The sequence below is a fragment of the Triticum urartu genome, chromosome 3, assembly GCF_003073215.2.
Source record: "Triticum urartu cultivar G1812 chromosome 3, Tu2.1, whole genome shotgun sequence".
Classification (NCBI taxonomy): domain Eukaryota; kingdom Viridiplantae; phylum Streptophyta; class Magnoliopsida; order Poales; family Poaceae; genus Triticum; species Triticum urartu.
In genome coordinates this window covers 253,724,414-253,751,433 of record NC_053024.1, presented here as the reverse complement: position 1 = coordinate 253,751,433, position 27,020 = coordinate 253,724,414, and the positions used below count along the sequence as shown (strand labels likewise).

At 43.2% G+C, this 27,020-nt stretch overlaps 1 protein-coding gene across 3 annotated transcripts; it reads right to left on the bottom strand.

Moving 5' to 3' along the window:
• LOC125543768 (putative callose synthase 6) lies at positions 1-27,020 on the bottom strand. 3 transcript variants are annotated; one of them, XM_048707238.1, is made up of 42 exons: positions 26,615-27,017; positions 26,432-26,532; positions 26,226-26,338; positions 26,064-26,148; positions 25,846-25,956; positions 25,608-25,751; positions 25,090-25,194; positions 24,862-24,953; positions 24,656-24,779; positions 23,651-23,782; positions 23,489-23,565; positions 23,293-23,383; positions 21,349-21,471; positions 21,156-21,273; positions 20,637-20,968; positions 20,501-20,553; positions 20,355-20,415; positions 15,528-15,609; positions 15,395-15,444; positions 15,192-15,278; positions 14,790-14,897; positions 14,592-14,683; positions 14,396-14,477; positions 14,150-14,310; positions 13,935-14,061; positions 13,737-13,840; positions 13,576-13,660; positions 13,323-13,474; positions 8,713-8,822; positions 8,498-8,620; positions 8,361-8,426; positions 8,061-8,247; positions 7,785-7,981; positions 6,182-6,267; positions 5,605-5,723; positions 5,421-5,504; positions 3,354-3,466; positions 3,051-3,280; positions 1,817-2,617; positions 1,664-1,714; positions 1,396-1,581; positions 1-1,203 (listed from the first exon to the last, which is right to left on the bottom strand). In XM_048707238.1, the coding sequence occupies exons 1-42, from the start codon at positions 26,835-26,837 to the stop codon at positions 964-966; spliced, it is 5,808 nt and encodes a 1,935-aa protein (XP_048563195.1). In that variant the 5' UTR covers positions 26,838-27,017; the 3' UTR covers positions 1-963. The 3 variants fall into 3 exon arrangements, 2 of the variants coding, with proteins under 2 accessions (XP_048563195.1, XP_048563196.1); XM_048707239.1 differs by having other exon boundaries at positions 6,182-6,304; positions 7,864-7,981; XR_007298743.1 differs by lacking the exons at positions 1-1,203; positions 1,396-1,581; positions 1,664-1,714; positions 1,817-2,617 and adding an exon at positions 3,925-4,370 and having other exon boundaries at positions 3,262-3,280; positions 26,615-27,020.

Sequence of the window (27,020 nt, the reverse complement as noted above, 5' to 3'; positions counted from 1 at the left end):
TGAGCAATACAATCATCAATGTAAATATTATCATTCCACACATTCGCAAAATAGTAGTAGTAGTAGTATGTAACTGGCGGCACAGAATGACAAAATATACATAGAGAGAGAATTCCTTATTTGACACTATCTTAAAATCTGCTTTCTTATTTGACACTGGAAAAAAATTTCTTTCCTATTTGACACAAATTCTAAATTTTATTCCTTATATGACATTTTCGTTCATTTTGAGTCTAAATGACATCTGAAAAGACTCTTTTGCCCCTCATGTGATATGTGTGTGGGGGGCAATAGCACACACACAGCACCAATGCGAGGGCAGAAGCACACACGCAGCAACACATACACATGCACCAACACACACGCACGCAACAACACGCACACACACGCAGCAACACACATGCACGCGCGGACACACGCATCAACACACACGCAGCACACACAGCAGCAGCAGCACACACGCAGGCAGCACATAGGCATGCAACAGCACACACACGCGCACGCACGTACACACGCAGTAGTAAACACAGACGCAACGGCACACATGCACACACACATGCAGCAACAGCACACATGTGCGCGTGCACCCACACACGCAACAGCACACACGCGCACACACACATACCGCATGAGGAGCAAAATCGTCTTTTCAGATATCATTTAAGCATAAAATGGACGAAAGTGTCGTATAGGGAATAAAATTTAGGACTAGTGTCAAATAAAGAAAAAAAACTTTTTCAGTGTCAAATAAAGAACCAGATTTTAAGACAGTGTCAAATAAGGAATTTTCTCATACTACTTTTATGAGCACCTTGGTTCTATACCAACGAGTTGAAGTTAGTCCCCTAGCATGCCATATACTATTCCTTTAAGGGTCGATCACATTGTGGAGGAACCTACGCCCAGAAATCGATCATGACACATGAACCTGCAACATGTATCCCGCCTATGCGAATTCACTGGTCACTCGAACTCCCCAATGTCCTTCTGGCCGGCAAGGATCCTTGAGATCTGGAGGCCCCGGCTGAAGGCTTGGTTGAAGAGCAACCGTGTCTGGAACTCTGAGACGAAGGGAAACCACGACAAGAAGCCGATGGGAAGGAAGAGGACAAGACCCATGATGTTGTCGTATGCCCTCCCTAGCTCCATGATGGAGTCCCACAGCGTAGTCTTCTTAATCAGTGGAGCGCATGCCTGCCCAATCTGTGCACAAGAAACAATATAAATCACTCATAAGCTCAGTTTGCTTCTGTTCAATGAGCTTGTCAGTCAACTGCTCGAGAATTAAGCCGCTAAATGTTCGTTATCTGGTTCCGTGCTCATATGCAGGTAGGAATTCCATCTTTTTTAGAGCACTTCGCTATGCAAAAGTAGGTTAACAGAGGTTTTACTCACCAGAAGAATACACCAACCAGTTGGTAGGAACCCAAGAATACTAGCGAAGACATCTGAAATCGTGAGGCTGCATACAACAAATAGGACTGACATCACAGAGATAAAGCCAAGAAAGAGAAGGCCCTTCAGGATGCGGAACATAAGCTGTAAGTCTGTCCCAAATTTCTGCCGTCCTATTGAAACCATCTGAAGACAAGGTAGAGCATCCAGATGGTAAGGTTTTTAAGCATCGGAGGAAACTGGTCAAGACCAAAGGCCAAAGTGTTACCTTCAAAACTACTAGAACCGTCAGCATAACCAGCCATGACAATCCATAAACCTACAGGTCGATAGCAAATGGAAAGTACATTATGATACGCTGCAACTCTATGAACTAAATATTAAGCAAATAAGGCAGCACAACATATGTAGTGAAAAGTACCAGGATGCTTGTGCTGCGGCGTGCAATGTTGAGATGATACACTATACCATACTGGTAGATCAAGAAACGAAGAGAGAGGAGGATTTCCAAGACAAGAGCGCGAATGCTGGTTTTCCTAAGGTGCTCCTGCTCACCTATCCACCAAGCCTCCCAGCTTTGATCCACAGACATACCGATACCCCCACGGTTACCCATCCATTTCCTCCAATCTGTCCAGTCATCAACCGTCTTCTGCCACTCAAAACATGACGGATTGAAGATAAATGGTGCAAATAGCCAAGATGCCACCAGGAACCATATGGAGAAGGTGACAAATAGGTACAGGCTCGTGCTGCGGTAGGATTTCCCATAGGCCAGATATACAACCAGAAGTATTAACAGCTCAAGTCCTTTAACAAAGTGGCTTCGGGAGTACATGCGATAATTATCAGCAAACTTAGCGTGGTACACAACAAATCCACGGCCTGTAGGTCTGTATTTAGCGCCACCATGGAGTATTGTTCGCCCATAGTAGTGTGTTTTGGTGCCAAGCTGGAATGTGAAGAACACAGAGGCCAACTGAAGCTGCATGATGATGAACTCTCCTAAAGCTGTGCGGAATCCCTTCTCTAAGCCAACTTCCATGACCATAGGGAGGACAAGCAGCAACCCAAGCTGGAAAACAGACTGTGAAGCGAGTGCATTTTCAAGAGGCTTGATGTCCTCCTTAATACGTGGATCCAGCAAAATAGACTTTTCCAGACCACTCATGACGAGATATAACCTCCCATACAAAAATACATAGACTGTAAGTACAGTAACCTGGAGAAAGGAACTATGGATGTCAGTATCCCAAAATATGCAGAATGAGCACATTGTGTGTTTGACACCATGGCTAAATTGTCAGTTAGGTTTATGAATAATAACTGAAGTCCTAAAAAGGGCCAATTTAGGAATATCCCATTAATGATACCAAATATTGTTGATTTTGTTGTAAAGGATGATATTGCTAATTACCAATTTAACATACTGGTCATGATGAAATAAATGGCTTGAACTTTGATCATCTCCACCTAATGCGCCCGTATTGTTTTATGGGATCTTTTTAATAATCTATAAAGAGCCCTCACAATTGGATTTTTTATCCAAATGTTTAGCATGGTTCTCTCATACGGCCCAATCATAAACGCATCAGAAACAAGGAAATAACATCGACATTTTTACACCTAGATATGTTCAGTTAATGTATCCTTACCATGCTACTGAAATAAAAGCCAACTGTAGTGAAGTAGAAAGACAGCATTCTATAGAAGTCAAATCTGCGTCCAAGACGATAGATGTCACGACTCAATGTTTGTTCACCATTTCCATTGGCAACCTTAGCTTCAAAGCTTGAAATTTGGTTCATCCCCACATCACGTCCTTTACCGACTTGCATATACTCATGATGTGTGATATTTCCTTCCCTCATTGTTGAATTAAAACCTAAGAAATTGTATTCAATAAATGCATTTTAGGTAAGGGATGACTGAAACGTTCATAAGAGATGTAGACTTACCTGAAAAGATATCTTCGCTTAAATTTATAGTCTTGGAAGCTTTACTTATGCCCCCCCTAGTAATATGGAAGAGTCTATCAAAAATATCAGGATGGCCATAATGGAACCGAACCCTGTGGTACATCACAATGGGTTAGAGAGATACAAAGCCTCATAATCAAAAGAAAAATGGTGCATCTTACATACATGAAGATACAAACATCTCCATACTACTTAAAAAAAGAATAGCATTCCTTTTTATCCAAGCCAGAGTGCTTCGTCCAACCTTACGTACGTTCGTACTCCCTCTTTCCATTTGATTTTTCCCTCCTATCTCTTGGTTTTTTCACGGGTGTTCCTTGAAAACCGTCTTAACTGTCCCACCTTTTATTGACTTACCAAATGAAATTATGTTTCTTTTGGTAAGCCAATAAGCTTTACCAAATAAGTGATTACAAAATAAGATCTAAAATTTACCTAGGTAGGTATATCATGGGCAGGATTTGATAAGTGATTACTAGACTGGAATATTATATCCCGTTGCAATGCACGGGCAATTATCTAGTGACCAAAAAAGTTTACTGATCCTTACTTTGGACTGGAATATCACCAAAGAACTAGCCATGGACAGGGGTGCGTGGAAGTTAGCTATCACGTTCCAGAACCATGAGTTGGTTTCAAGATCTTATGTGTTTCAGCTCCAGCCTAATCCCAACTTGTTTGGGACTGAAGGCTTTGTTGTTATTGTTGCTATTGTTGTTGCTGCTGCTGCTTTCATCTCATAATTCTGTTGGTTACCTTGGTGCATGGTACAGTTATCCACCATGGTCTGACATAGTAGTGCAATGTAATGCCCTGACCAAACCCACCAGTTCCTGGCCGTTGCGCTAGACTGACCACAAAGACCAACACTAGTCTTTCCTGTGCACTTTGTCCTCACTCATGCACACCTGGGATCAACTTCCCAGTTGGTCACCCATCCTCAAATTGCTCCCAACCAAGCACGCTTAACTTTGAGGTTCCTTTTGGATGGGGCTCCTGGAAAAGAAGGTGCACCTTGTTGATATGAGTAGTCTATCATCCTATTAAGCCAGGATGTCACATGCAGCAACTTTTCAAACATCTTGAATTGCACTTTTTCCCACTAACTAAACCATCATACTCCCTAAAATCATAATAGCCTAGTTAACAACATCTAGTGACTCATAGGTGCACCTTGTTGATATGAGTAGTCTATCATCCTATTAAGCCAGGATGTCACATGCAACAACTTTTCAAACATCTTGAATAGCTCTTTTTCCCACTAACTAAACCATCATACTCCCTAAAATAATAATAGCGTAGTTGACAACACCTAGTGACTTATTATTGGTTCCCAGAAGGACTGGGTGGGAAAAGATTCTAAAGTATCACTAGCTACATACAAGTGTCACTTTATGAAAACATGGTTTCAGGATAATCTTTTAGCAAAATAGCAATTAGTGGTAAGAGCAAAATTACATTTTAGCTAAAAACTGACTGTAATGTCTTGATGCGACGTCGAGAGTCAATAAAATCTCCCTTAATCGAAAAAAAGGCTACAAACTGCCTGGAATTTGGATCGATATGGCCTTAAGAGGGTACCAATCACAGTTTGCTCTTCTTTTTTCAAACAATAACTAACGGAACTTTAATCTTTATATCAGACTTACGATCTCTAATTTTACATAAAAGATTCCAAAGTTCTTGCCTTCTTGCTAGCACATTATATTATTCGTACTAGACTACAACTGTATTTGACAGATTAGGAATTTAGTGTAGAGAATGTACATAATTTAATCTATTTTATAAATACGAATTGCTCGTAAGACAAATCTATAATGTAATACTTTTATAATTTAATCTACAACTATAAGTCTTTTAGCACGAATTCCTCACAAGATAAATCTGAATAGATTACAAGTACATTCCCCATGGTCATGGGCCTCATAGTTTGACCAAAACGATATAGTGGAACTGACAGCCAACTCAAATAGATTCTCATTCTAACTAAAAGCATTGGATTAATAGCTTCTACATGGAAATGAAAATGAGAAGAGGGTCACATACTTGAGAGGATTGGCCAAAACACGCTGTCCAATCGTAACAAAGCTGGTCTCTTGGTTTGACATAAACCAAGCAAGTGATGAAACACTAGATAGAAAAGGGAAAAAAGTTACTTATTGGGGGGGGGGGGGGGTAGCATAAATGGCATGAACAAAAATTGGACAGAACTATGGATAGATGGATATACCTTCCAGTAAAAATATGCTCCCGAAGACCTAAAATAGTGGGCTTGCTCTTTCCATATTTGTCACTCCCGAACTCCTCCAGCACATTTCTCATTTTAAATGCCTCTTCAAGGTAATTATCCTAGAAGTAAAGGGGCAAAAGCTACCACTAATTTATTGCGGAATTGGTATCAGAACAAAAACATTGGGAAATACCACAGCAGTGTATGCCGGCATGTCAACATGATTTTTAGTGTGTTTGGGCAGAGAAGAGTGTGTGTCAGCAAATGAACACGATTCAGTAGTACAATTAGATAGGGAGACTGTTTTGAGGTGTGTTTGGACAATGTCGACCAAGTGCAGTTTACCCAGTTTGGCCTCAAAATTTACTAATGGTTGACAAATCAGAGTGGTGAGGCCAAGGACGGCTGCCACAAAATTTACTAATGGTTGACAAATCTGAGTGGTGAAGCCAAGGACGGATAGGAATGAAACAAATCACAGCAGCAGACCACACAAGCCTACATTATTGGCCTGGTTGACCTTCTTCAACAAGTTAAGCTGAATTGAACACGTGCACTGTGGAAATGGAAACTGTACCTGATTCATATCAATGGCCTGGAGTGCTTCACCCCTGGTGAAAATTATGGCATGATTTTGATTTTCAGGTTTGCCCTCTCCAATATCTGTGGGTTTGCCAGGAAGCTTGATGCGGTAAATTTCCTAAATCAAGTTTACAGCACAAAGTATAAAAATATCACTGAACTAAAGATGCATATCCAAAAGATGGTGAGTTGATGCTTTATGAGTTTATGAATGTGCACAGAAATAGGTGACCAAAAATTGATGGAAAGCTACTAACTTGTGCAGAGACTTCAAATACTTACATACGGGGCCGAGTGGTCTTCGACCAGCAGGCCCCGCTCTCGCGAAACCCTACCCTCCCATGCCGCCACCCGCGAGGCGGCCGGGGAGGGCTGCCAGATCCTCCCGCCGCGAGCCTCCCCTCCCTCGCCGCCGCCAGAGCCTGTTCTTCCTCCAGCGCAATGGGGTAGCGCGGGCCGCTTCATCGGGTGCGAGCGCGAGGCGCCGCGGCGTGGCGGCGCACGGCCTCCTGGTGGGCGTGGCGCTACGTGGCCGGCTGCGTGGTGGAGCGCGCCTCGCCGCAGCGGCTGGATCCGTCCGGCAGGCGGCGCGGGCCGCGGGCGGCGGCTGGGGTCCGGCTTCGGGCTCCCGGCGGCTGCGTTGGTTCCTCTCCGTCGCGGGCGTGCGGTGGTGGTGCGGCTCGGCCGGTGGCGGTCCGGCGACCTGGTGGTGGTGGCCGGCGGTGCGCGTGGTGCTGGTGCTTCCACTTGGCGGCTCTCTGTGCGGGGAGGCAGGGGAGCGGCTTGGACAGGGGCGGCGGCGCCGACGGGCGTGCCGGCTGCAGCGCGAAGGCGGGAACTTTACGGGCCTCGGAGATCCCGGCCGGGCCTGTGCGGCCACGGGCCTGGTATGTTCCTGCTATTGCGTCCGGTCAGCTACCGTCATCGACGGTGGAGGTGGGGCCCTCCCGCGTGCCGACGGTGCTGCTGTTGCTGCCCTAGTCCCGGCTCCTCTTCTTCATTGTGCAGGCCATGCTGCGCGGTGCCGTGGTGAGACAGCGTGGGAAGCTTCATGACCGGGTGGCGCAGGGTGGTGGTCAGTTTGGTGGCGAGCTCGGGAGTGCCTGAGGTGAAGGTTGGGATCGGGAGAAATCCCTATTGGCTTGCCCGACGCCGACGCGGTGGCGCATGAGGGTTCCGCCGGACCTTCCTGGAGGGCGTCGAGGCTACCCTTCCTCTCTCCTCACCACGTACCGGGGGAAACCCTTGGCAGCAGCGTCGTCATCGTCGCGTCCCTTCTTGGAGGTGTTGATTGGTACCGGTGCTTCAGAGGCTCGGAGCTTGGTGGGCGATCTCCGGTGGATGCAACGGCCACGAGGCTTCTTCGTTTTTTGTCGATCCGCCGTTGTCGGCATTTGTTTCTCTTGTATTTTCTCTTTCATTTCTTTTGGGCGTGACTGTGCTGCTTCCGGCCCAGCACCTATCGTTGGTTGTCTCAGTTGGTTGCTTTGTATACAAAGCAGGGGGGAAACCCTTTTTCGGTAATACTTACATACAAGTGTAATTTCTACTTAAATAATATTATCTAAAAAACAAACATAAAAAATGAAGTCTTCTACCTTTAGTTAGAGAAGCCAACGAAGCTTTTGATGGAAATGATGCTATGTGAAAACATTTATGTTTATATTCAGCAAGTACCTCATCATACTTTTCACCCACTCCTTTGACAAGAACAGAATAATAAGTCTTCTCTGTTGTTCCATTTTTGGTCGGAGCTTCTACTTCATCAATATAAGCAATCCGTAAGGACGGGTACCTGTGCATTTCAAATATCAGATGGATTGTAGTAACCTACTATGATCTTCGTGGAAAGATGAATGCACTAGGTTTTGTACATTATCATGAGGTTAAGGATGTTCAGATAGCAAGCTTTATCTTTGAGATTCTTGGACACCTTTTGCATGCCATATACTTGACAAGACACAACATAGGTGAATTTGATATCAGCAATGGCAAGTGCCATATCTACAATGTTTCCTCCCTCTTGATAGGATGTTGTTGTTCTCTGGCGGTCCAATTTAGCTGCAAAATACTGATGGAGTAAAACATATGCAGATTTGCAAAGAATGGGAAAGAATTCACAGGCAGATTTGCATAGGATGAAAAATATATGATGGAGAAAAAATTAATCTAACCAATATCAATTTTATCTTGAATACATTGAATCTCAAGCGCCCTCCTGTAGTACATCATTCCTCTCACTAGCACAGTAATAAAGAAAGTTAGAAAACACGATAGATGAAGTTCATACAACATAAGAGAGTGACTTCACCAGTTCTGGTGAGCGTTTGTCCCCTATAAGATGCCCAGGGTGAGATCTCATCCATCCTTGATTTAAGGGACTCCTCATCCTTTGGTACAAATTTTATGCGCTCAAGACAATTCTTCCATTCATCTATTAGCATGCAATAGTTCATGATGAGCATTTGCTGACAACAGAAGATAATTAACATTCACAAATTGTCAGATAAATGAATATAGGAGTACCTGGATATATTTTCCGTAAATAGAACAGGATAGAAATCCCGTCCTCATTTTTTTTATGCAGATCTTCTGTCGAAAAGAGCACCTCCTCTTTGAAGTAAGGAGTTAGAACACTGATGTGAAAACAGAAATGTTTGTTAACTGGTATTCCAGCAAAAAATAATTGTAGGGCGGTTTGACCTACGGGCCAAGTGTTAAGGAGTATTAATATTAGTCTAGGAGTCCTTATTAGGCTATGTCTCTTTCCTTGTACCCTAAGTCTTGTGTTATATATATATATATATATGCCCCTTGAGCTATGCAATAGAGATAAGTTGCATCCATAACATGGTACATGAGCCCAAGATTAGGGATTTTTTTGGGTGTCAACACTCGCCCTCCTGATCAAATCTCGCGCTGCCATTGCTCTCTTGGCTGTCGTGATTTCCTCTCCCTCACCGGCTGCTGCTACCTTGGCCAGCCGCTGCTCTGCCCGCTGCCCGTCACCTCAATCTGGTGCGTGGCTGATTGATTTGGTGATCCGCGCTTGATCTGGTGCTGGTGTGCAGCCGCCCCCTGCAGGTCTTCAATCCGCACCTCAAGGTCTCCAACAGCCGCTCGATCGCTCTCCCACAGCACGATCTCAACGCCACAAGTGGTTATGTATTTATTAATGGAGGCGGCGCAGTGCATGGAGGTCATGTAAACAGATCATATTGACAAGGTCAACCATGGAAGCAGAACTTACTGCTTTAGACACAGCCACTGCTGAAGCAGAATGGCTGCGTGACTCTTGATAGACCTGCATCTGGTTGAAAAAACTGCACCGGCTATTCTTATGGATTGTGACAGCCAAACGGTCATCGCTAAAGTGAACAATTCTAAGGACAATGGAAGTCATCAAGACACGTGAAGAGACGTTTGAAGTCTGTCAGGAAGTTGAGAAACTTCGGAGTAAGAACTGTTACATATATTCAAACAGACAAAAACCTGGCAGATCCCTTTTGATGCGAAGCATCCTATGGCATCACCATGTCAAGTGACACGTGCGACATCTACTTCATACATATAAAGGTGAATCATCTCCTTTACACATGTTCACTTGATCCCTTCTTGGATGGTATACTACTTGACCCTCCATCGTGCATGTATAGGTTTGAGCGGAGATTCACGGATGACGAGGAGTACAAGCGCAAAGGAATGACTATACCATCCGCGAAGGAAGCATGGAAGCGAAGACGGAGCTGCAGCGAGTTACAGCCACCGGACATCCCACTACCGGACGTCCGGTGCCTGAAGAAGAGAAGCCAGCGAGGAGCAGCCAAGTGCTCCAGCGGCAGGACATCCGATGGAGTACCGGACATCCAGTACCCACCAGAATCCAGTGCCACGCACCCGAGAAGAAACGGGCAGATTTCCGGTGCGTACTGGACATCCGGCGCCTAACGAGCCGTTGGACATATGGTACCTGCCTGCTCGCATGACTGGGCCACGGGTCTTGTATCCCTTCCTTCCGCGGTTCCGCCCCTCACTTACCCCTTCATGGCTTGTAATATAAATAGACCTCCCCCTCCTCATTTCTAGGGTTAGCTAAGATTAGAACAGACACCAGAGCTTAGCTCATGTACCTCCCCTTGTGGGATCCATCCTCTCCTATGGAGATCAAGACCACCATGAGTGGAGAATCCTGAGGGATTGCAAGACCTCTATATGAGAAGAACCATCTATGGTTGCAAGGCCTCTCGTGGAGAAGAAATGCTTCATAGAAGCATCAAGCCCTCCTTGTCCTAGGACTTAGGGAAGAACCCTATCTTGTTCCATCCACTCTTTGGATCATGGATCTATCTATGTGTATCTTTATTTGCATCTATGTGTGTTTATTTGTATGTTTCCCTTCGTATTCTTCCTCAAATCCACCTCCAATTCGTAAAGATTGGGCCACATAGGGTCTCTACCCTACATCACCTTTACAAAGGGACTATCATGAAATGTGATAGATAGTGCATCGAGGGAGATGGGTAGACCCATAGATGTTACACCATAGTAGTAACCCAACCTTTGTGATCGGAGATCTCGTGAATTAGGACCTCGGAAGAACAAGCTATTGGTTAACAGAGGAGAGTAACATGTAACCCTCTCTATGTGAAGATGCAAAACTCTCAGAGCTGTAAAGCTCAAAGTTGTAAGGCAGGTTGGCAACATGCCTTAATGTGGTTCTATTAGCTATGATTAGCAAAGATGTTCTCCTAAAGAGCAGTCTTGAAAGAACGCACATATATGAGCCCCGTCTGTAAACGTCACAGTTTATGAGACTTGGGTGATCTCTAGTAACCTCAGGAAGAGACCGGGTGTTTACCCTACTGTACATAGTCAAAAAAAAAGAGACCAAGGAGTACGACGTATATGCTCCAAACCGCAGGATAGCCTACTGGCAGTCAAGTACTGGTTAAGACTTTGAGTGAAACCCGTTCACACAAAACTTGCAATTCAAAGCATAATCCATTGTCAAGTTGCGGATGGATGTAGCTTAAAGCTCTAGGCAAAAGTTCAACTTAACACAGGTATATTAAACAAGTAGTGAGAAAAGACAAATCTCTAAATGGGTATTTGAGATCTGGTGGGGAATTGTTAGAAATAATGGGCTAGGCCCATTTTCAATTTCTGAAATCTCAAAGAGGCCCATTAATAAAATGGGAAGTGGTGGTTCTAAAGTTTAGTCCCGTCCCGCTAGTGGAGGAAGTGTTTGACCTCTTTATATTGTGGGTTCTCCCCCACAACACTAAGTTGTGTGTTGAGGAGAGAAAGAGAAGACCACACGTGCACGCTCGCCTCGCCTGGCCGGGCTGGGGTCGGGCCGGGACGGCGCGGGCGTGTGACATACGCGTGAATGGTCCGCTAAAATCCGGTCTGTGACCTTGCAGGGGCGCAGCTTCTTTTTGCCGTTTTATTTTTTGATGTCTTGGCAGACAAGTTGATTGTTTCTTGTCTGGTAAGTATACGACTTAGAAACCAAGTCAGTTTGAGATCGTGATCGCGACACGATATTGTTGGAAATATGCCCTAGAGGCAATAATATTCGTATTATTATATTTCAATGTTCATAATTAAGTTTATATTTCAATGCGATAATTGCATTGGTTCTTGAATATGAGATTAATAGTTGGAAATATGCCCTAGAGGCAATAATATTTGTATTATTATATTTCAATGTTCATAATTAAGTTTATATTTTTATGCTATAATTGCATTGGTTCTTGAATATGAGATTCAGAGGAAAACCCAAATGCATGTGTGTAAACATAAACACCAAGATGATCCCTAGTCATGCATCTACGACTAGCTCATGTATTGATGATGATCTTGTTTTCCTGATCATGAGCATTGTTATTGTAACAAGGATACTATCAATAATGAGAACACGTTGTTACCGGAACAATGGTGTTGGATAGACCCAACTTATGAATTACTGAGAGATGTTATCGTTGTTATGTTGTCAGTATTTTCATATAATTTGTTCATGATTACTAAGTTCCATAGACCATGTGAATATCATAATTCAACATGCTGGATAGTTACTTTGGTTACCGAACGTCACTCTGTAACTGGATACGTGAATAAAGGTGACTTACGAACTTACGAGTATACCTAAAAGGCTGAAACATATGTCTCGGTATCGATAGTTCAAGACTAGGATTTGCTCCTCTCACGATGAAGAGATCTATATATGGAAATTTGGGGGGGGGGGGGGGGGGGGGTCTCAAAATGGGAGCCATACGAAAAATCCGGGATTTTATTTGTGGAAGAAAGTTGTGAAGAACTGTCATGAGATGACCACCCCTAGTGGGCCCCACAAGGCCCACATGAGGCGCCAACCCCCTAAGAAGGCCTAGGCCGAATCCTAATAGGGGTGGAGTCCTTCCCTCCTTCCACCAAGTGGAAAAGGAGGACTCCTCCTTCTCCACCTATATATATGTGTGGAGGACTCCCTCTTGCAGCACACCAACCCAAAGGGGATCTCTCCCGCATAGCTCTACGTGCCCCCGGTCTAATTGGCCTAAGTGTTTAGGCTCCTAATTAGACGGGCAATAATCTCGATCTAATTGGTCTAATAGAATTAGACAAGAAGCGCCGCTAGACTTTCTTTCTCTCTCTAGTTTTCTCAGAGTCCTTCCCGCACGTCGAAGCTCTGCCAGTCTACTACTTCGGAACGCGTGGATACCTCGGAGGGGTCGTCTACTTTGACTCTCGTCTTGAAGAACTCTCTCGCCAGCTGGGAGGTGCAACCTAGCTGCGAGAAATCATCGCGCTGCACTGACTCTTCACTGCTTCCGCTACTCTGCTCGTCGGTGAGTTTGATCGTTACAACCATCTTCATAGTGTTCCTGGGTGTGATCGTGTAGCATAATTTTTTGTCATGTAGCACGTTCCCCTACAGCCGATCCATATTTTTGTACGTTCTCGTTTGACTTCAGAGTTCAGACGTAAGAAAAAATTTACAGGATATAAAAATGATGTTAAAATAGAGGGCCTTGTGCTATACAGTAGAGATAAGTTGCATCCATAACACCAAGAACCAAAAAAGGGTTGGTGGAAGAATAAGTTGGAGGGCCAGCCACTAGAGTTGGGTTTCTTACCTGAAGGACATCATGCTGCGGACCTGTGGAGCCCTTGGCATTTTCATAAATAGTGAGTTTGCAAAGAAAGTGATCCTGCGCCTAGCTTCCAAGTTCGTTGGTACATAAATTGCAGATTCTTTCGTTGTCAGCAACAACTGAAGCCTAACACACTGCTAACACAGAAATCCCATGGTTAATGAGGACACTAGTACTTGTGAACTTACAGAAATGAATACTACCATTGAAATAAGTTGCTAAGAAGATAAATGACCTTCTCCCTCCAAGCTTCATCCTTTATTGAGTCCAGATTCAGATTTGCAAACAGTTGATTGTCTCTATTTTCATCCTTCAAAATACTGGGATTTGAAAGAAAGTTGGTTGTCAAAAAGAATTCCTGAAGGTGCACATCTCAGCAATCAGCATAGATCTTACCCTTGTCCATTCTTCATGATATCCTGTGTAATGATTTCCATTGTATCTTGTAATAGATTGGCGATCTGTGTTTTTATTGTTGTGTCATGCTCCTCTTCAGTTTTCTGTAAAACAAGTAAACAGTTTTTAGAGTGTTGAAATGAAAATATCGTATAAAAATATCTTGCTAAGAAATCCAAGAACAGTAGCTATCAGTACCAATAGTAGAGTTAGCAGCTTATCGAACTTAGCACTTAGCTGAGGAAGTTCATCCAATCGGAATTCCCTCACAAGTGACTGACGTTCTATGCTATCTTCAAGACTTTCACGTATTCGATCAACAACTCTGTACCCATGAAGCAAATCAATAGTAACTGTAGTTAGCAACATAACCATATGGTAAATTAATTTTCTCAGAACACAATATGCCTTACTTCTTATCACTTGTTTCTGCCATAAGGCTGTACAGAATATTTAATAAAGTCTCATAGCACTCTATTACGGCATAAAAGGTGTATGGATCCTGGTTTATCCTCTTCCGTAGTTCTTCATCCCTTTTCTTGACGCTCTTTGCCATATCAAGTGCCATTGGAATCTAGAACATCGTAGCCATGAGCACTACAGTACTAGCTCAGGGAGAAAATCGAGTGCTTAACCTAGTGGATGATTAAAAAGTGTACCTTGCTAGCGAGAAGGAAAGGAGGCCATTGAAAAACGCTAGTGTCGCCCGCAGATGATGGAACAATCAATAAATCTCTCTCCCTAGAAGCAAATGGAAAAAATATTTAGAAGTATGTTAACAAAAGGAAAAGACTAACACCAACAGCCAAAGCATGTTATAACAAAAAGAAAAAGACGCCAGGACCAACAGCAAACCTATTGTTTATCAAGTCTTCATCTCGCAAAGAGATAATAAATGCATTCCATATGTCGGAGAACTTATCAATATGCAAATTTTTGTCCTCCTTCTGAAAAGAGTTTACACAAGGTATTCGAAGAGACAATAAATCAGCTATCATACCAGCCAAAAAGTGACAGAAAAATGATTGGTAACAAAATTTAGTAATATTGGACCTCACGCTCACGTCTCTTTGGTTGACTACCATGTCTAGGCACAAGATGTTTACCAAACGCTGTTGGGATTGCCTCGAATCTTGATCTTAACATCCCAAGGGTTCGTATCTGCAGGAAGGTAAATATTCTGCAAGATTGGGCCAGTTCTTTTGGCGGCTTAAAAAATAAGCCACCTCCTCCCCAACTTATCCCATAAGCCGCCTCTCTAATTCATTGGGGCTTCTAAACTAGCTATGGGATAACTAATTTAGAAGTTTCAACAAATTTGAGGAAGGCCTTACTTTTTAAGCTGGGGAGAGGTAGCTTATTTTTTAAGCCGCCCAAAAGAACTGGCCCTTATTTGCGGTAGCTACAGCCTCAACACTCCAAGGGTAAAAAGGTAAGAATAGACATGCTACCAACCTCACCCAAGCGGCTGAAGGCACCATTTACTCCACCACATATTGTTGAAAAAATAGCATACCATATTTGCGTATCCATGAAGTATACCTATAGGAGGAAAAATGAGCAGCTTCGTATTAACACCCCCCCCCCCCCCCCCCACACACACACACACCCACACCCACACACCCACACAGGTACAAAACACATGAATTGATACATACCATGACAATTGGTGCCCATATAGTAAAAACAACACCTAAATTATGCTGCACTGCAAAATTAGCATCCAATCAGTGTTCGAAACCTTATCTAAAGAATTACCGTGATACTGCACTACTACAACATAAATCTTACAGTATGGAAAGAACTCGTGCCAGATGTATTTCCCCCGTCCCAAAAACATAATTGTCCTGGTAGGTCCAACGAGAGGAGAAATCTGCCAACAGTGATCAAATGTCAGTACACTTCCAACATTTGAAGCTCAAAAAAATTATTATACATGTGGCACAAAAAAACAAAAGGGTTGTATGTGGCAGGTTACTCAAAAATACTATTTGGATTCATTATTTGGGGTAGCAGGGGTTTAGCAATAGATAAATGGAATTCACGAAGATTAGTTGGGGACGGATTAGCTTATTTTCCTTTTTTGGGGTCAACCAATGCCTGTTGTCCTGTTCCTAATTAAGAGGCATAAAATACCTTGCTCAGAAAAAAATATCTATACTAAACATCCAAACTGCAACTGTCAGGGGATTGATTCTGAGCTACCAAAACCCTAGTTCGAACTCTGGGGGCTTGGCTTACTACCACAAAGCTATGAGCTACACGCGAGGCATGACAGGGACACGCGAGCTACCCAGGTTCGGGCCACCGTGCGGTGTAAAACCCTAATCCTGCTTGGCGGAATTGCTTGTGGAGACAGTGCTCTTGGAGCTACAAGGTAGACGAGAGTCAAGGGTGCCAATGGCGCAATCCTTCTGAGGAGTCGATCCCCTACTACGGTGGCAGCACTGCCCCTTTATAGCAGCCCCGGTCCTCTTCCCCGAAAACATTGGCGGGAAGGGCTACCACATGGTGGCAATTTGAAAGGGGACAGGCGCCCAGGCTTATCCTGACAAAAGGCGGTCTTCGCCTACTAAAGTTGTTATCTATGACGCACAGGGGGCTCCACGATGACCTCTGTCCTGGCGCGCCACCCGTCCTGGTCTTATTTCACCAAAGCGGAAGGCTTTGGGACTTGCTTTACCGAAAAAGACTTTCGCCCCGCTTTATATATTAAGCATCGACCAACAACAACCCAGTACAAACGCACGCCACCACAACACACGCACACACCCAAGGCAAGATACATAGGCGTTGAGCGCAGCAACACCACCCCAAGCACTACAAGAGCAGCCGGGTCCTCGACCGTGAACACGCCACCGCGAAGAGATGAAGCCGCATATGACGATCCGTGGGCTCCAAGACGGTGCCTTCAGGAAGGATACGACACCGGAGCACCGCCACCGCCCGACCCGAGAGTCAGAGTTTCCCCTAGAGCAACACGACGGGCAATGAAGGCCGCGACGACGCCTTCAAGAAGGGAACGAGCTTCACCGCCGCCGGTCCGTCTGAAGATAGAACAGGTTTTCATCCTAGCCAATACTCACCGCCACCGAACGCCACACCCCGGCGACCATGCCGCCCACACGACCATGGTCACCGGGCAGCACCAAGGCACGGCCTTTGCCCATGAGCACCGCGACACCACCACCAGGGCCGCCGCCCCGGCATCCAAGACCTCGACGCCACCTCACCCGCCACCCAGCGCCACCCCACCCAAAGAGACGAGTGGAAAGGCCCCACCTTTAGCACCCCTGAACTGTCCCCAACGCCGACACAATAGGCCGGCCAAAACTGGTCTCCATCAGCCCGTCCTGCCGCCGGGCGCGAGATGTGCTCAGTCCTGCTGCCGGGTGCGAGACGAGTCTTGTCCTGCTGCCGAGCGCGAGACGAGCATGGTCCTGTTGTCGGGCGCGAGACGAGCTCGGTCCTGCTGCCGGGCGCGAGACGAGCGATGGACCACAGCTGGGAGAAGTCCAGTCCATCGACGAAAGTGGCGCGCGGACGACGGGGAGAGAAATCGAAGGCCGACGCACGCCGCCTACGGACGAACCGACGCCGAAACATGTCAGCCGCCGCCGCATCCGACCTGCCAAGCTACCGTGGATCCATCCACAGCCGGAGCAGCAGCCGGGAAACTGCCCTAGTGACGCCGGCTGGCACAGCCCTGCTGCCGTCACTTGCCGCGGCGACGTCACCCACGTGATGGGCACGCAACCCGCGCCGTACGGCCTCCTCGGGAGGCCTCGCGGGAGGGCACCTCACGAGGGGGGCCTCGTGAGGCCGCCTGCTTTCGATGATGGTACTTGGTGAAGTCCTTCAATGAGAGGGTCCTCGCAGGGCGCGGCCCTCTCGAGGTAGCTGGCTTCGCGGCGCCCACGGTTGGGCCGCCTCTTGAGTTGGGCCATTCCTAGGCCGTAGGCAGATGGCCCGTGGTACCCTGGTTCCCACTGGGCCGACAACAACCTTCAGTTTTCATCCTAGTTTTGCCTCTAAGGGTCGAGTGCGCTGCATGGACTATTCTCTAAACAACATGTTCCTCCGCAAGGATGTGCATAGCTAGAGGCATCATTGACTCTTATACCAAATCGTCTTGAACGCCAAGATACACAGTGCAACCAAACTTTAGCTAGACACACTGGTGACAGCAAGAACAACACCACGGCAGGGATGGGAGGGTGGGTGGTGATATCGAAAAGGGGAGAAAATGTCCACCTGGGGACAACAAGGAAAGAAGTAATATCGAGCAGCTGAGGTAGGAACTCGTGGTAGGATTACTTGCTTGCAATCTTGCATTGAAGGAGCCCACAGGCTGAAGAAGAACCTCACTAGATGAAAATATTGAGTGGCAAAGCACTTCAATAGTGATAAAAGAACTATCATTGTTGTAACTTTTGGTGTTCTTTTAATAGATATGATTTGAAAAGATTAAGTGTGTGTGCATGTTAAGAGTATAACTTAGGAAGTGTATATCCTGTTTTTGCAGAACAGTAGAAGAGCCCATTCGGCCCATGTAGGTGTGTGTATATCTCCTCAGAGAAACAGAGGAAAGTGATTTGGCTAGGAAAAAAGGGTTCCTACTATGCCCACATTTGAGGCGAGGGTGCCTGCACATGTGTGTGGAGGGGTGAAGTTTGTGTGGATTGCCCAAACCTATCCATCAGTTAGGACTTTTGGGTGAACTTGTTGTGAAACGTTATATTGTATCGGAGCCAGAGGTCACTCATGTCACCACTCTCACTATCTACGCATCAATATATCTCAGCTCGTACAGCATGTTCATTTTGCAACCGATTTTTTCGCAGATAGGGAAAAGCAATGTGTGACATTTCATCGATAGATAGGGGTTTTAACAAGTTATATATCGACCAAAAGGCTGCAACCCCAGAGCACCCTAGACGTTAAGTAACATCACACCCACCACTCCCCTGGAACTCCATCAGCGAGCCTCCTGTTTGGTACCTCATCTTATATCTTATTTTCATATGGTGTGTACAAATTTATAATTAGTTTACTTGTTTCTGTCAATTTCATCACGAATCTACGACAGAGACACATTCATTATATCTCGGCTAGTACAATATTTTTACTTTGCAACCGGTTTTTTTTCGCAAATAGGGAAAAGCATTGTGTCATTTATCGATAGATAGAGTTTTAACAAGTTATATCGAGCGAAAGGTGCAACCCCAGAGCACCCTAGACGTGAAGTAACATCACATCCGCCACTCCTCTGGGACTCCATTAGCGAGCCTCCTGTTTGGTACCTCATCTTATATCTTATTTTCATATGGTGTGTAAAACTATATAATTTGTCTAACTTTTGTTGTCAATTTCATCACGAATCTACAATACAAACACATTTCTTTTGTTTCTCAGATATGCAGCAGGCTGTTAAGGCTGCAGTTTGGCAAGGTTAACCAACTTTGGGCATGGCCGATGTCTAAGGATACTTTGGGTCGTGGATCAACCTCAACTACCTGGATGCATAGCACGGTAAGACTCAAAGGTGTTTTGTGGGTCAGCCAGCATAGTACAAAGAGTTTGAACAAATTTGGTTCCCTTCGTTCCAATGTTATGAGGCCCCAATGTTGAAGTTACTAAACAAGAAAGGAATTTCATTCTGTTTACTGATTTAAAATGATTTACATCATATTCTGATTTTAAAATACAAAAGTTCAAGGGATATGCCACCCGGTTTGGTGTAGGATTTACAACCTCGAAATTCCCTTCTCAACATTGTACCGACAAGCACCAGAAGCCGACATCTGGCTCTAATACCATGTTGATTTTCTGATCAACAAATTCACCAACAAAGATGGGAAATCCATTCATACCTTAATAAAGTATTATCAAATCGGTAGCTAATGTAATAATATAGTAAGGAAATAGCTGCCCAGCTGGTCTAGAAAAGCACCACAACGAACAAATTATTACTCCCTCTGTTGCAAAATATATTTATTTTTACTTTGGACAATCCAATATGCACGTTTGACCATTATTTTTTGGATAAGTATGTAAGTAGAACATTACAGAACATTGTATTGCGAAACAATTTTAACTCTAAATCCAAGGAACTATTTGTATCTAACCAATCTAAAAAATCCCTAAAAAGACAATCTAAAATTTTAATTAATTAGTGATAAAAAATAAAGAAGTTTGACAGCTGACTTTCTAAGAGGACAAATCTATTTTCAAACAGATGGAACACAAAATTAAGTACTCCCTTCGTCTCGGTGTACAAGTCATTTGCGTAGTTCTAGGTCATCGATTCGAGGAATTAAACATGTGTTATATGTCATGAAAAGTATATCACTAGATTTCTACACGGATGTAGTTTCTAAATATATATTTTTTGTCACATATAATACATACTTATATAGTTAAATTGTCAACCTAGAACTACGCGAATGACTTATACACCGGGACGGAGGGAGTAGTGTGTAAAATAAACTAAAACTGGTGGATTAATTTGAGCAAATACTAACCAATAAAACATAAATTTGCTTACGGAAACAGTAACAGATCTAGTGTGATACTTAAACTAGAAATACGTTATTACAGTGCCTAGATTGTACCAACCTCAACATAATAACTGAAGGCGAGCTTGCATATAAGCAATAGAATCCAGAATGTCGTGTACCTATTTTATGAAGAAAAACATTAAGTGTTAGGAAGAGAGAGAGAGAGAGAGAGAGAGAGAGAGAGAGAGAGAGAGAGAGACTTACTTAAGAAGTGAACATGTGTCCTCGTACATGCCTCGGGCGACATATAATTTTGGCTGATAAGTAAAAAACATATGAGAACCAAAGACTACAATCAATTCTACTAAGAAGTCATGTAGATAGATCTAATCAAATGTACCTGCGTCCACCACAAAAGAAATCTAACAATGCGAGAATTTGAACGCTCTAATGCCCTTCGCATTGGTAGAAATATGAAAAACAAGGCACTGAAAATGTTCGGCAGCATGTAAAGAGCAACTGCAAAATTATATATCGATTGACTCTGGAAATTGCCAATCCAATTGCTGAAGAACTTGATAAGGCCTGTGGGATTTTGGATGGAACTGGAGTACGTCACTGGAAGAATTATCAACCAGCCAATAGCTACAACAAATTTAAGAACATGCCGCATCATCTGCGAGCACACCAGGCTCCTCCAAGCCTTCCAGTTAAGAACTATCTCAAGTGTGGCTGAAAAAGTTTAAGAGACCAGTTTTAGAAACTGTGCAGCATCCGAATCAGTAAGAAAAGCCAAAGTAGTTTCAAATTCTACTCAGATGCCAAAAGGTAATTAAGCAAGGACTCCTTAAAACTGGGAAAACAACTAAGCAAGGTTACAAGATTCACAAAGTTCCTGAGACCAAAAGTGCATCCGTACCCTGAAGGAAGTTTAGAAATGCAGCTGTTATGAATATTGTCATAACATTTCTGAAAACAGCTGGCTCGAATATAGCAGAAAGTGATCCAGAAGGGCTCCATGCAATAATTACCATGGCCTAAAAGGAAGAAAAAACATATGATATAGCAAATGAAGAAACATGACATCTTTCAACTAATAATTAAGTCCATACCTGGAAAGCTAATATGAAAAAGGCCCACATTCGATCAAAACTTCTGAAGAGATGCAAAAATGTACGAACTTCAACAAAATTTGTTTTGGACATCCTCCGTCTGCTCATCGAATGATCGTGCCGCTGCACATTGCATACATTTAAAGTTAGCTCCATTATATTACCAGATGTACTTAACTTGATCAAACTGCTTTTAGATACACATACAATACACTGAATACAAATGAGTACATGTCCCATTGGAAGTCTAGATTACACGTATGTTCCTTGAAAAAAAAGGAAAATATGTCATGTGGGCCAGCAATACCGTCAGCACCCTAAGCACAAGGGGGTGTTGTAGCATCTCAGGCCCAGACGGGTGCAGATGAGCACCAGGCTTACTGCTTAGAAACAAGCCATTTATACCAAGTTGGTGCTTTCCTCTCAAGTCAAGTAAGTTCTTCAGATTGATTGCTTAGACTGAGTTTGTTAGATCAACTTAATAGGGCCGGCTCCTACTCTCCCCAGCTTGTATCGGACCTTCTACCTTTTCACTGTCGCGCTGTCTTCAGCTTGTATCGTACGTATTTAAGGGCTTTATATTTAAAGCCGGGCGGAAGTGTACTTTCTACAGAAATAGGGTCGGCTCCTATATGAAGGATGACATGATTGGAAAATGTAAAGGTGTATCCCTTTTGGGTCCATCAAGAAATAAACAGAAACAGAGATTAATATGATTTGTCTCCATAATCCCTATTTCTACTCCCTCCGTCCGGTGAAGAGTGTACATCTAGAAATTTTAGGACAAGTTATGGAGTTGAGTAAAAAATGCATTGGAAATGTGCAAACCATCATCTCTCTCCTCTTTAATTACCCAACCCCCAATGAGCTAAGTGCATGTAGAAATTAAGAAGACCATGTGTAGATTGCTATTGGTCTTGATTACCGTGTGATGAGAAAGAAGTATTTTTCCCACTTTAAAGTGCTTTGGGAAGATAGAAGTACACTCTTTTGTGGACAAATTTTGAAGCTAGATGTACACTCTTCACCGGATGGAGGGAGTACCTCTGTAGCCATTATGGCACAGCGCAGACCCAAGGGTGTGCAGCCACATGCTCCCTTCTCCCACTATTACTTTATCCAATCCATAGTCTGATGAAGTAGAACATGATTTCCCTTCAGTTCATTTTGTATGAACAGCTCTCAGCTCTCTCCCATCACTGTACTAAATTTGCATATGCTCACTAGTAATATTGCATGTTACATTGGCTTACATCACCCCAATGAGTGAAAAGAATATGTGAAATTATAATCATTCTTGAAAAAAGAATTATAAAATCAACTGCATAACCATGGTTTTTGCATCCTTGCCTCTTCTTCACTATCCATTGCTAGTTTGTATCTACTATTAAACATTTCACTTCCTTGTACTCATTTCATTGCTATACTTTGGAACAACGGGTTTTGTGTTTCCTTATATTTTGTTTAGCCGCTAATATTTCTGTACATATCATCATTTCATGTTCACCTTTTATTTTTTTCCCTGGAACTGTTTGAGACTTTGAGGAACCACAAAAAACAATGATACTATTGTCTACTTTTAGCAATATGAAGCAATATTAAACAAACCTTCAAAGTAAACTACATTTAACCATGCAGTGGATAAATTTCTGTTCATGATTTCTTCAATTCCAGAACCACCATGCAAGAAAAATTGTTCCAATTATATACCACTAAAAGGTGTTGCTAGTTCCTCATCTACCATTTTCTGTTGGTTGACTGTTAAGTGAAGATCTTCAACTTCTCATGGTCATGTACTTTAGTCTCACCGTATTCGATAGAATAGAATCAGTGAATAAATTTATTAAACTAAAATCGCTAAGAATTTTAACAAATTAATGATGTCTGATATGATAATAAATAGTATCTGTTGCACAAAAAATATGCAAAGGATTATCCAGAAACCTCAATGTCATTTTTAGTTTCCGTAGGATCTGCAAAAAAGTCAGAGGCTGGATCCATTGGCCATCCAAGTTGTTTGAAGCATTTCTTCGACCTGAATGTGCGAAGGTTGAAGGCAAAAACAGTGACCAGTAAGAAATGCTTTCTTAGAACCTACTGATGGACAAAGCACAAAGATGAACTATTAAAAGCAACTTACCAAAAATATTCATTCAGGTCATCATAGTTTCTCCACTTCGAGTGGCTCACGGTACCACGCTTACTCATTGTAGCTTCCTTTTGCATCAAATGAACATTAAACGGATAAGAATAAGAAATAACATTTTGCAACGAACATTATACAAGATATCCGAGTGCATACATTATGAATAACATTGTAGATTGGTTGGATAACCAACTGTAGAAATGCATCATCACTCCCCTCTCGCCGGAAGGGTGGGTCAAACGACTCTTCTCGTCTATCAGATATTATGTCATATAAATCCCTTGCCATCTATCATGAATTTAGGGTGAAAAAGATTGGTCAAGAAGTCAGTGTATGTTTAGAACATGCCCAGAACGTTAGCTCGGGATCTGTTTATGAGAGAATTGTGAAACTCTAACAGAAGTGTTGCATGCAGCACCATTTTTAAAGTATATCTAAAAATTCTCATTTCATAACAAAAAATAATACAAATGCCATAAAAACATTGAAGAACAAAAAAAAAGACAATTATATTATTTGCCAAGACATCTATTATTTTGGTACTTCAACCTTACATAATTTGCTTGGAGTTCATGCTCATACATAAGCAGTTAATGTGTTTCACGCAGTACACCATTTTACTCACGGTAAAAAGTTTGTTCTTTCTGGTGTGCTAAAAATGTAGAGTCCTCAACTTACAGAAACAAACATAGCAGAACTGTGCTTGGTGTGGTATATGTATTGACTGAAATTATTAGCCCATGACAAGTGTCTCCCTAGTAAACCCTCATCATGTGCATTTCCCAATACTCGTGTTCTACATGTAGTCTCTCTTTTCATGGGTGATAACCAACCAGAATACATTATGCATACCTCAGAAGTCAGATGGCGACTTAGTCAACCTTTGTTGGTCATTTCAACTCTGTTATAAGGTGTTTTGACCTAGTAGCTTTCCCCTTTATATAATAATATGATGATTGTGTGCATCCTAGGGTGCAGAGACCAGGAGGTATAACCTTCCTTTTCGGACAAAAAAGATTCTACTAACACCATTGCATTTCAATCAGAAGAAATTTCTTTGTTACACGATTATATAATCACTGCTATATGAATAGGTCTACGAATATACATACATACATCAAAAGAAGATATCTCGGACGTAAGAACAAGATTGTCACTTACATGGTGGAAGATATAACAAAGGCATTCAGGCATAAAGCGAACATTAGAAGCTTCACCCCAAATCAGCAAATACAACCCGATGTAAAGAAGCTCTGGTTGTTGTGTGGAGGCATCATGTGGAATTCTGCACGAAAATCATTTACAGTTAACGAGGAATCGAGGACAACTTTGAGCACCAGGTGTGCAACAAAATGCTATATTATTACTTGATGTTTGACTCCAAATGCAGATACCGACACCATGAAATGTAGTTTTGAAAGACTTTTTTCATCAAGTGATCCACTGTATCACGCTGTATCTGCAAGTCATATTAGAAGCTCGTGAATCAGTTTAACATGGACACTAGTAGGAGCGGAACACCACTTGCAAAAGGGCTCTGCCAAGTTGAGTTGATCCAGCATTACTGACAAAAACTAGTTCACAGAAATATTTACCATGTGATTTTGTCTTTCACCCTGGTGGACATTGCCATTTCCTCTCATATCTATGTTAGCAAGCAGCAAAATCAAATGCTCCTTTTGGTTTTCCACGTTACCTTTCTGCAACAATAAAGCAAAACATAGTATGAAATCTTAAACAGATAACAGAACACCTTGGTGCCTGACCACCCAACACAAAACCACCATATTACTTTTTAACTAGAGAGTAGTGTATAAATCCGCAACTCCAGTGACTAGAAAACAGTTTGCATGATTCATGAACGTTTGTGAACAAATTTTATATGTGATTGATGTGCCTAAAAGATTCATGTGCGTACAATAAACCCACAGTGTATTTTCCATTAGCATAACATAAGCATTAACTATGTGAGTTCCATGCGAAACCAATTGGTCAAACTAGTAAATTTTGCCAGCTGGTCACTTGAAGTGATTTAGAAAAACAAAATTCTAAAGGATTCGAGATTTTGATCATACAGTCTAGAATATAAATTTAAGTATTGGTTAGTATCCACCTGAAATCCAAATGTTTGCCAGAGCCAATCAAGCAGGTCACGAACAATAGGTCCATCATCTATCCCTTGAGGCCCGTTAGTCGTATCTGGCCTTGGCGTTGGAAGATTGTTTATCTTGCGAAGAATGGCCACTGCTGCTTTTATCTGCAATTTTCACACACAAGAAAATCAATCATTCATAGTAAATGTTGTACTAAATAAAGCAGTCGAAACAAAGTTTTATGGTATATAACCTAACCTCAGGTATTTCCATTACAGGTTGTGTGGGACCAGAAATATTAAGGGGCAAAATGTTGTAATGTGAGAAGGAAGCTTTCTCCTTTTCAACACCTTTAGCATACTGGTCATACTGCAAGACATGTATTAATTCCAAGTTATAATGTTTCATGATGTGGAAAAATGTGATGAAGATAAAACAATTATGTTGCAATTATTTGCAGTTGCTAGATGTCGAACCTCGGAGTTAGGCTTGTCAGGTGTCACAGTTTTTAACACATCATATAGGACAGATGCAATCTGATAGTATCTAGCCATCTCATCCCTGTATGTTATGCATAGAGAAAGGGTGAACAGAGCTTAAGGGTGACCTCTTATATTTAAAAAAATGCTGCGGCTTACGGCTTTCTCGTTTGAAGACCCTCCTCAAGATATTTTTTACAATAGTGTTCATAGAACCTCTGAATCTCTTTTGCATCAGTTGATGCAAGTCTGCGTTGTGTATCTTTTTCATCCTGTGAAATAACAAACATGAAAGATGTAATGTATTGTACTAGTTTCAAAGCAATCGACAATTAGGGTGAATATGAATGATAGGTTCTTCATACCTTTTCCAGCCTATGCAAGAGATAAGTTTTGAACTGCCGGACTCCACGGCCACTTGAGTTTGGATCCATGGTGTGCGCCTTCTCGAATGCAGTAAAACGGCCTTGTGGAGGCAGGCAGGCAGGTCGGAGTAAGAATAGGTGAACTAAGTCAGGTGTGAAGAAAGTGCTAGTGGTAGTACTGACAGAGGTATGCGACGCGCGGGTTTTCGTCCTCGATCTCGTTGGCCGCACGGAGAATGGGCACGATGGGCGCGAGGGAGGATGGCACGAGCTCGCTCTCTATGATGGGTCCTTCCTCCTCGCCGGAGTATCCATCCGTCCTCATGGTGATTGCCCGCGAGATGTTCCGCCTACCCATGGAGGGCTGGCGCTGCGGCGCCGACGGGCCGCCGCTGGACATGGACATAGCTCCCTCCCCGACGCTGTGGTTGCGATGATCGAATAGAGCGAGAGTGGTGTGTGGTGGTGGCGCTGGTGGTGGAGCTGGCGGTGGCGATGAGGGAGAAGGGAAGAGAAGGGAGCAGAGGGGGATGCATCGTTATTGCCTTAAAGAGTCGAGGGGAAGTGCGATGCTGAGGGAGTTGGCTTT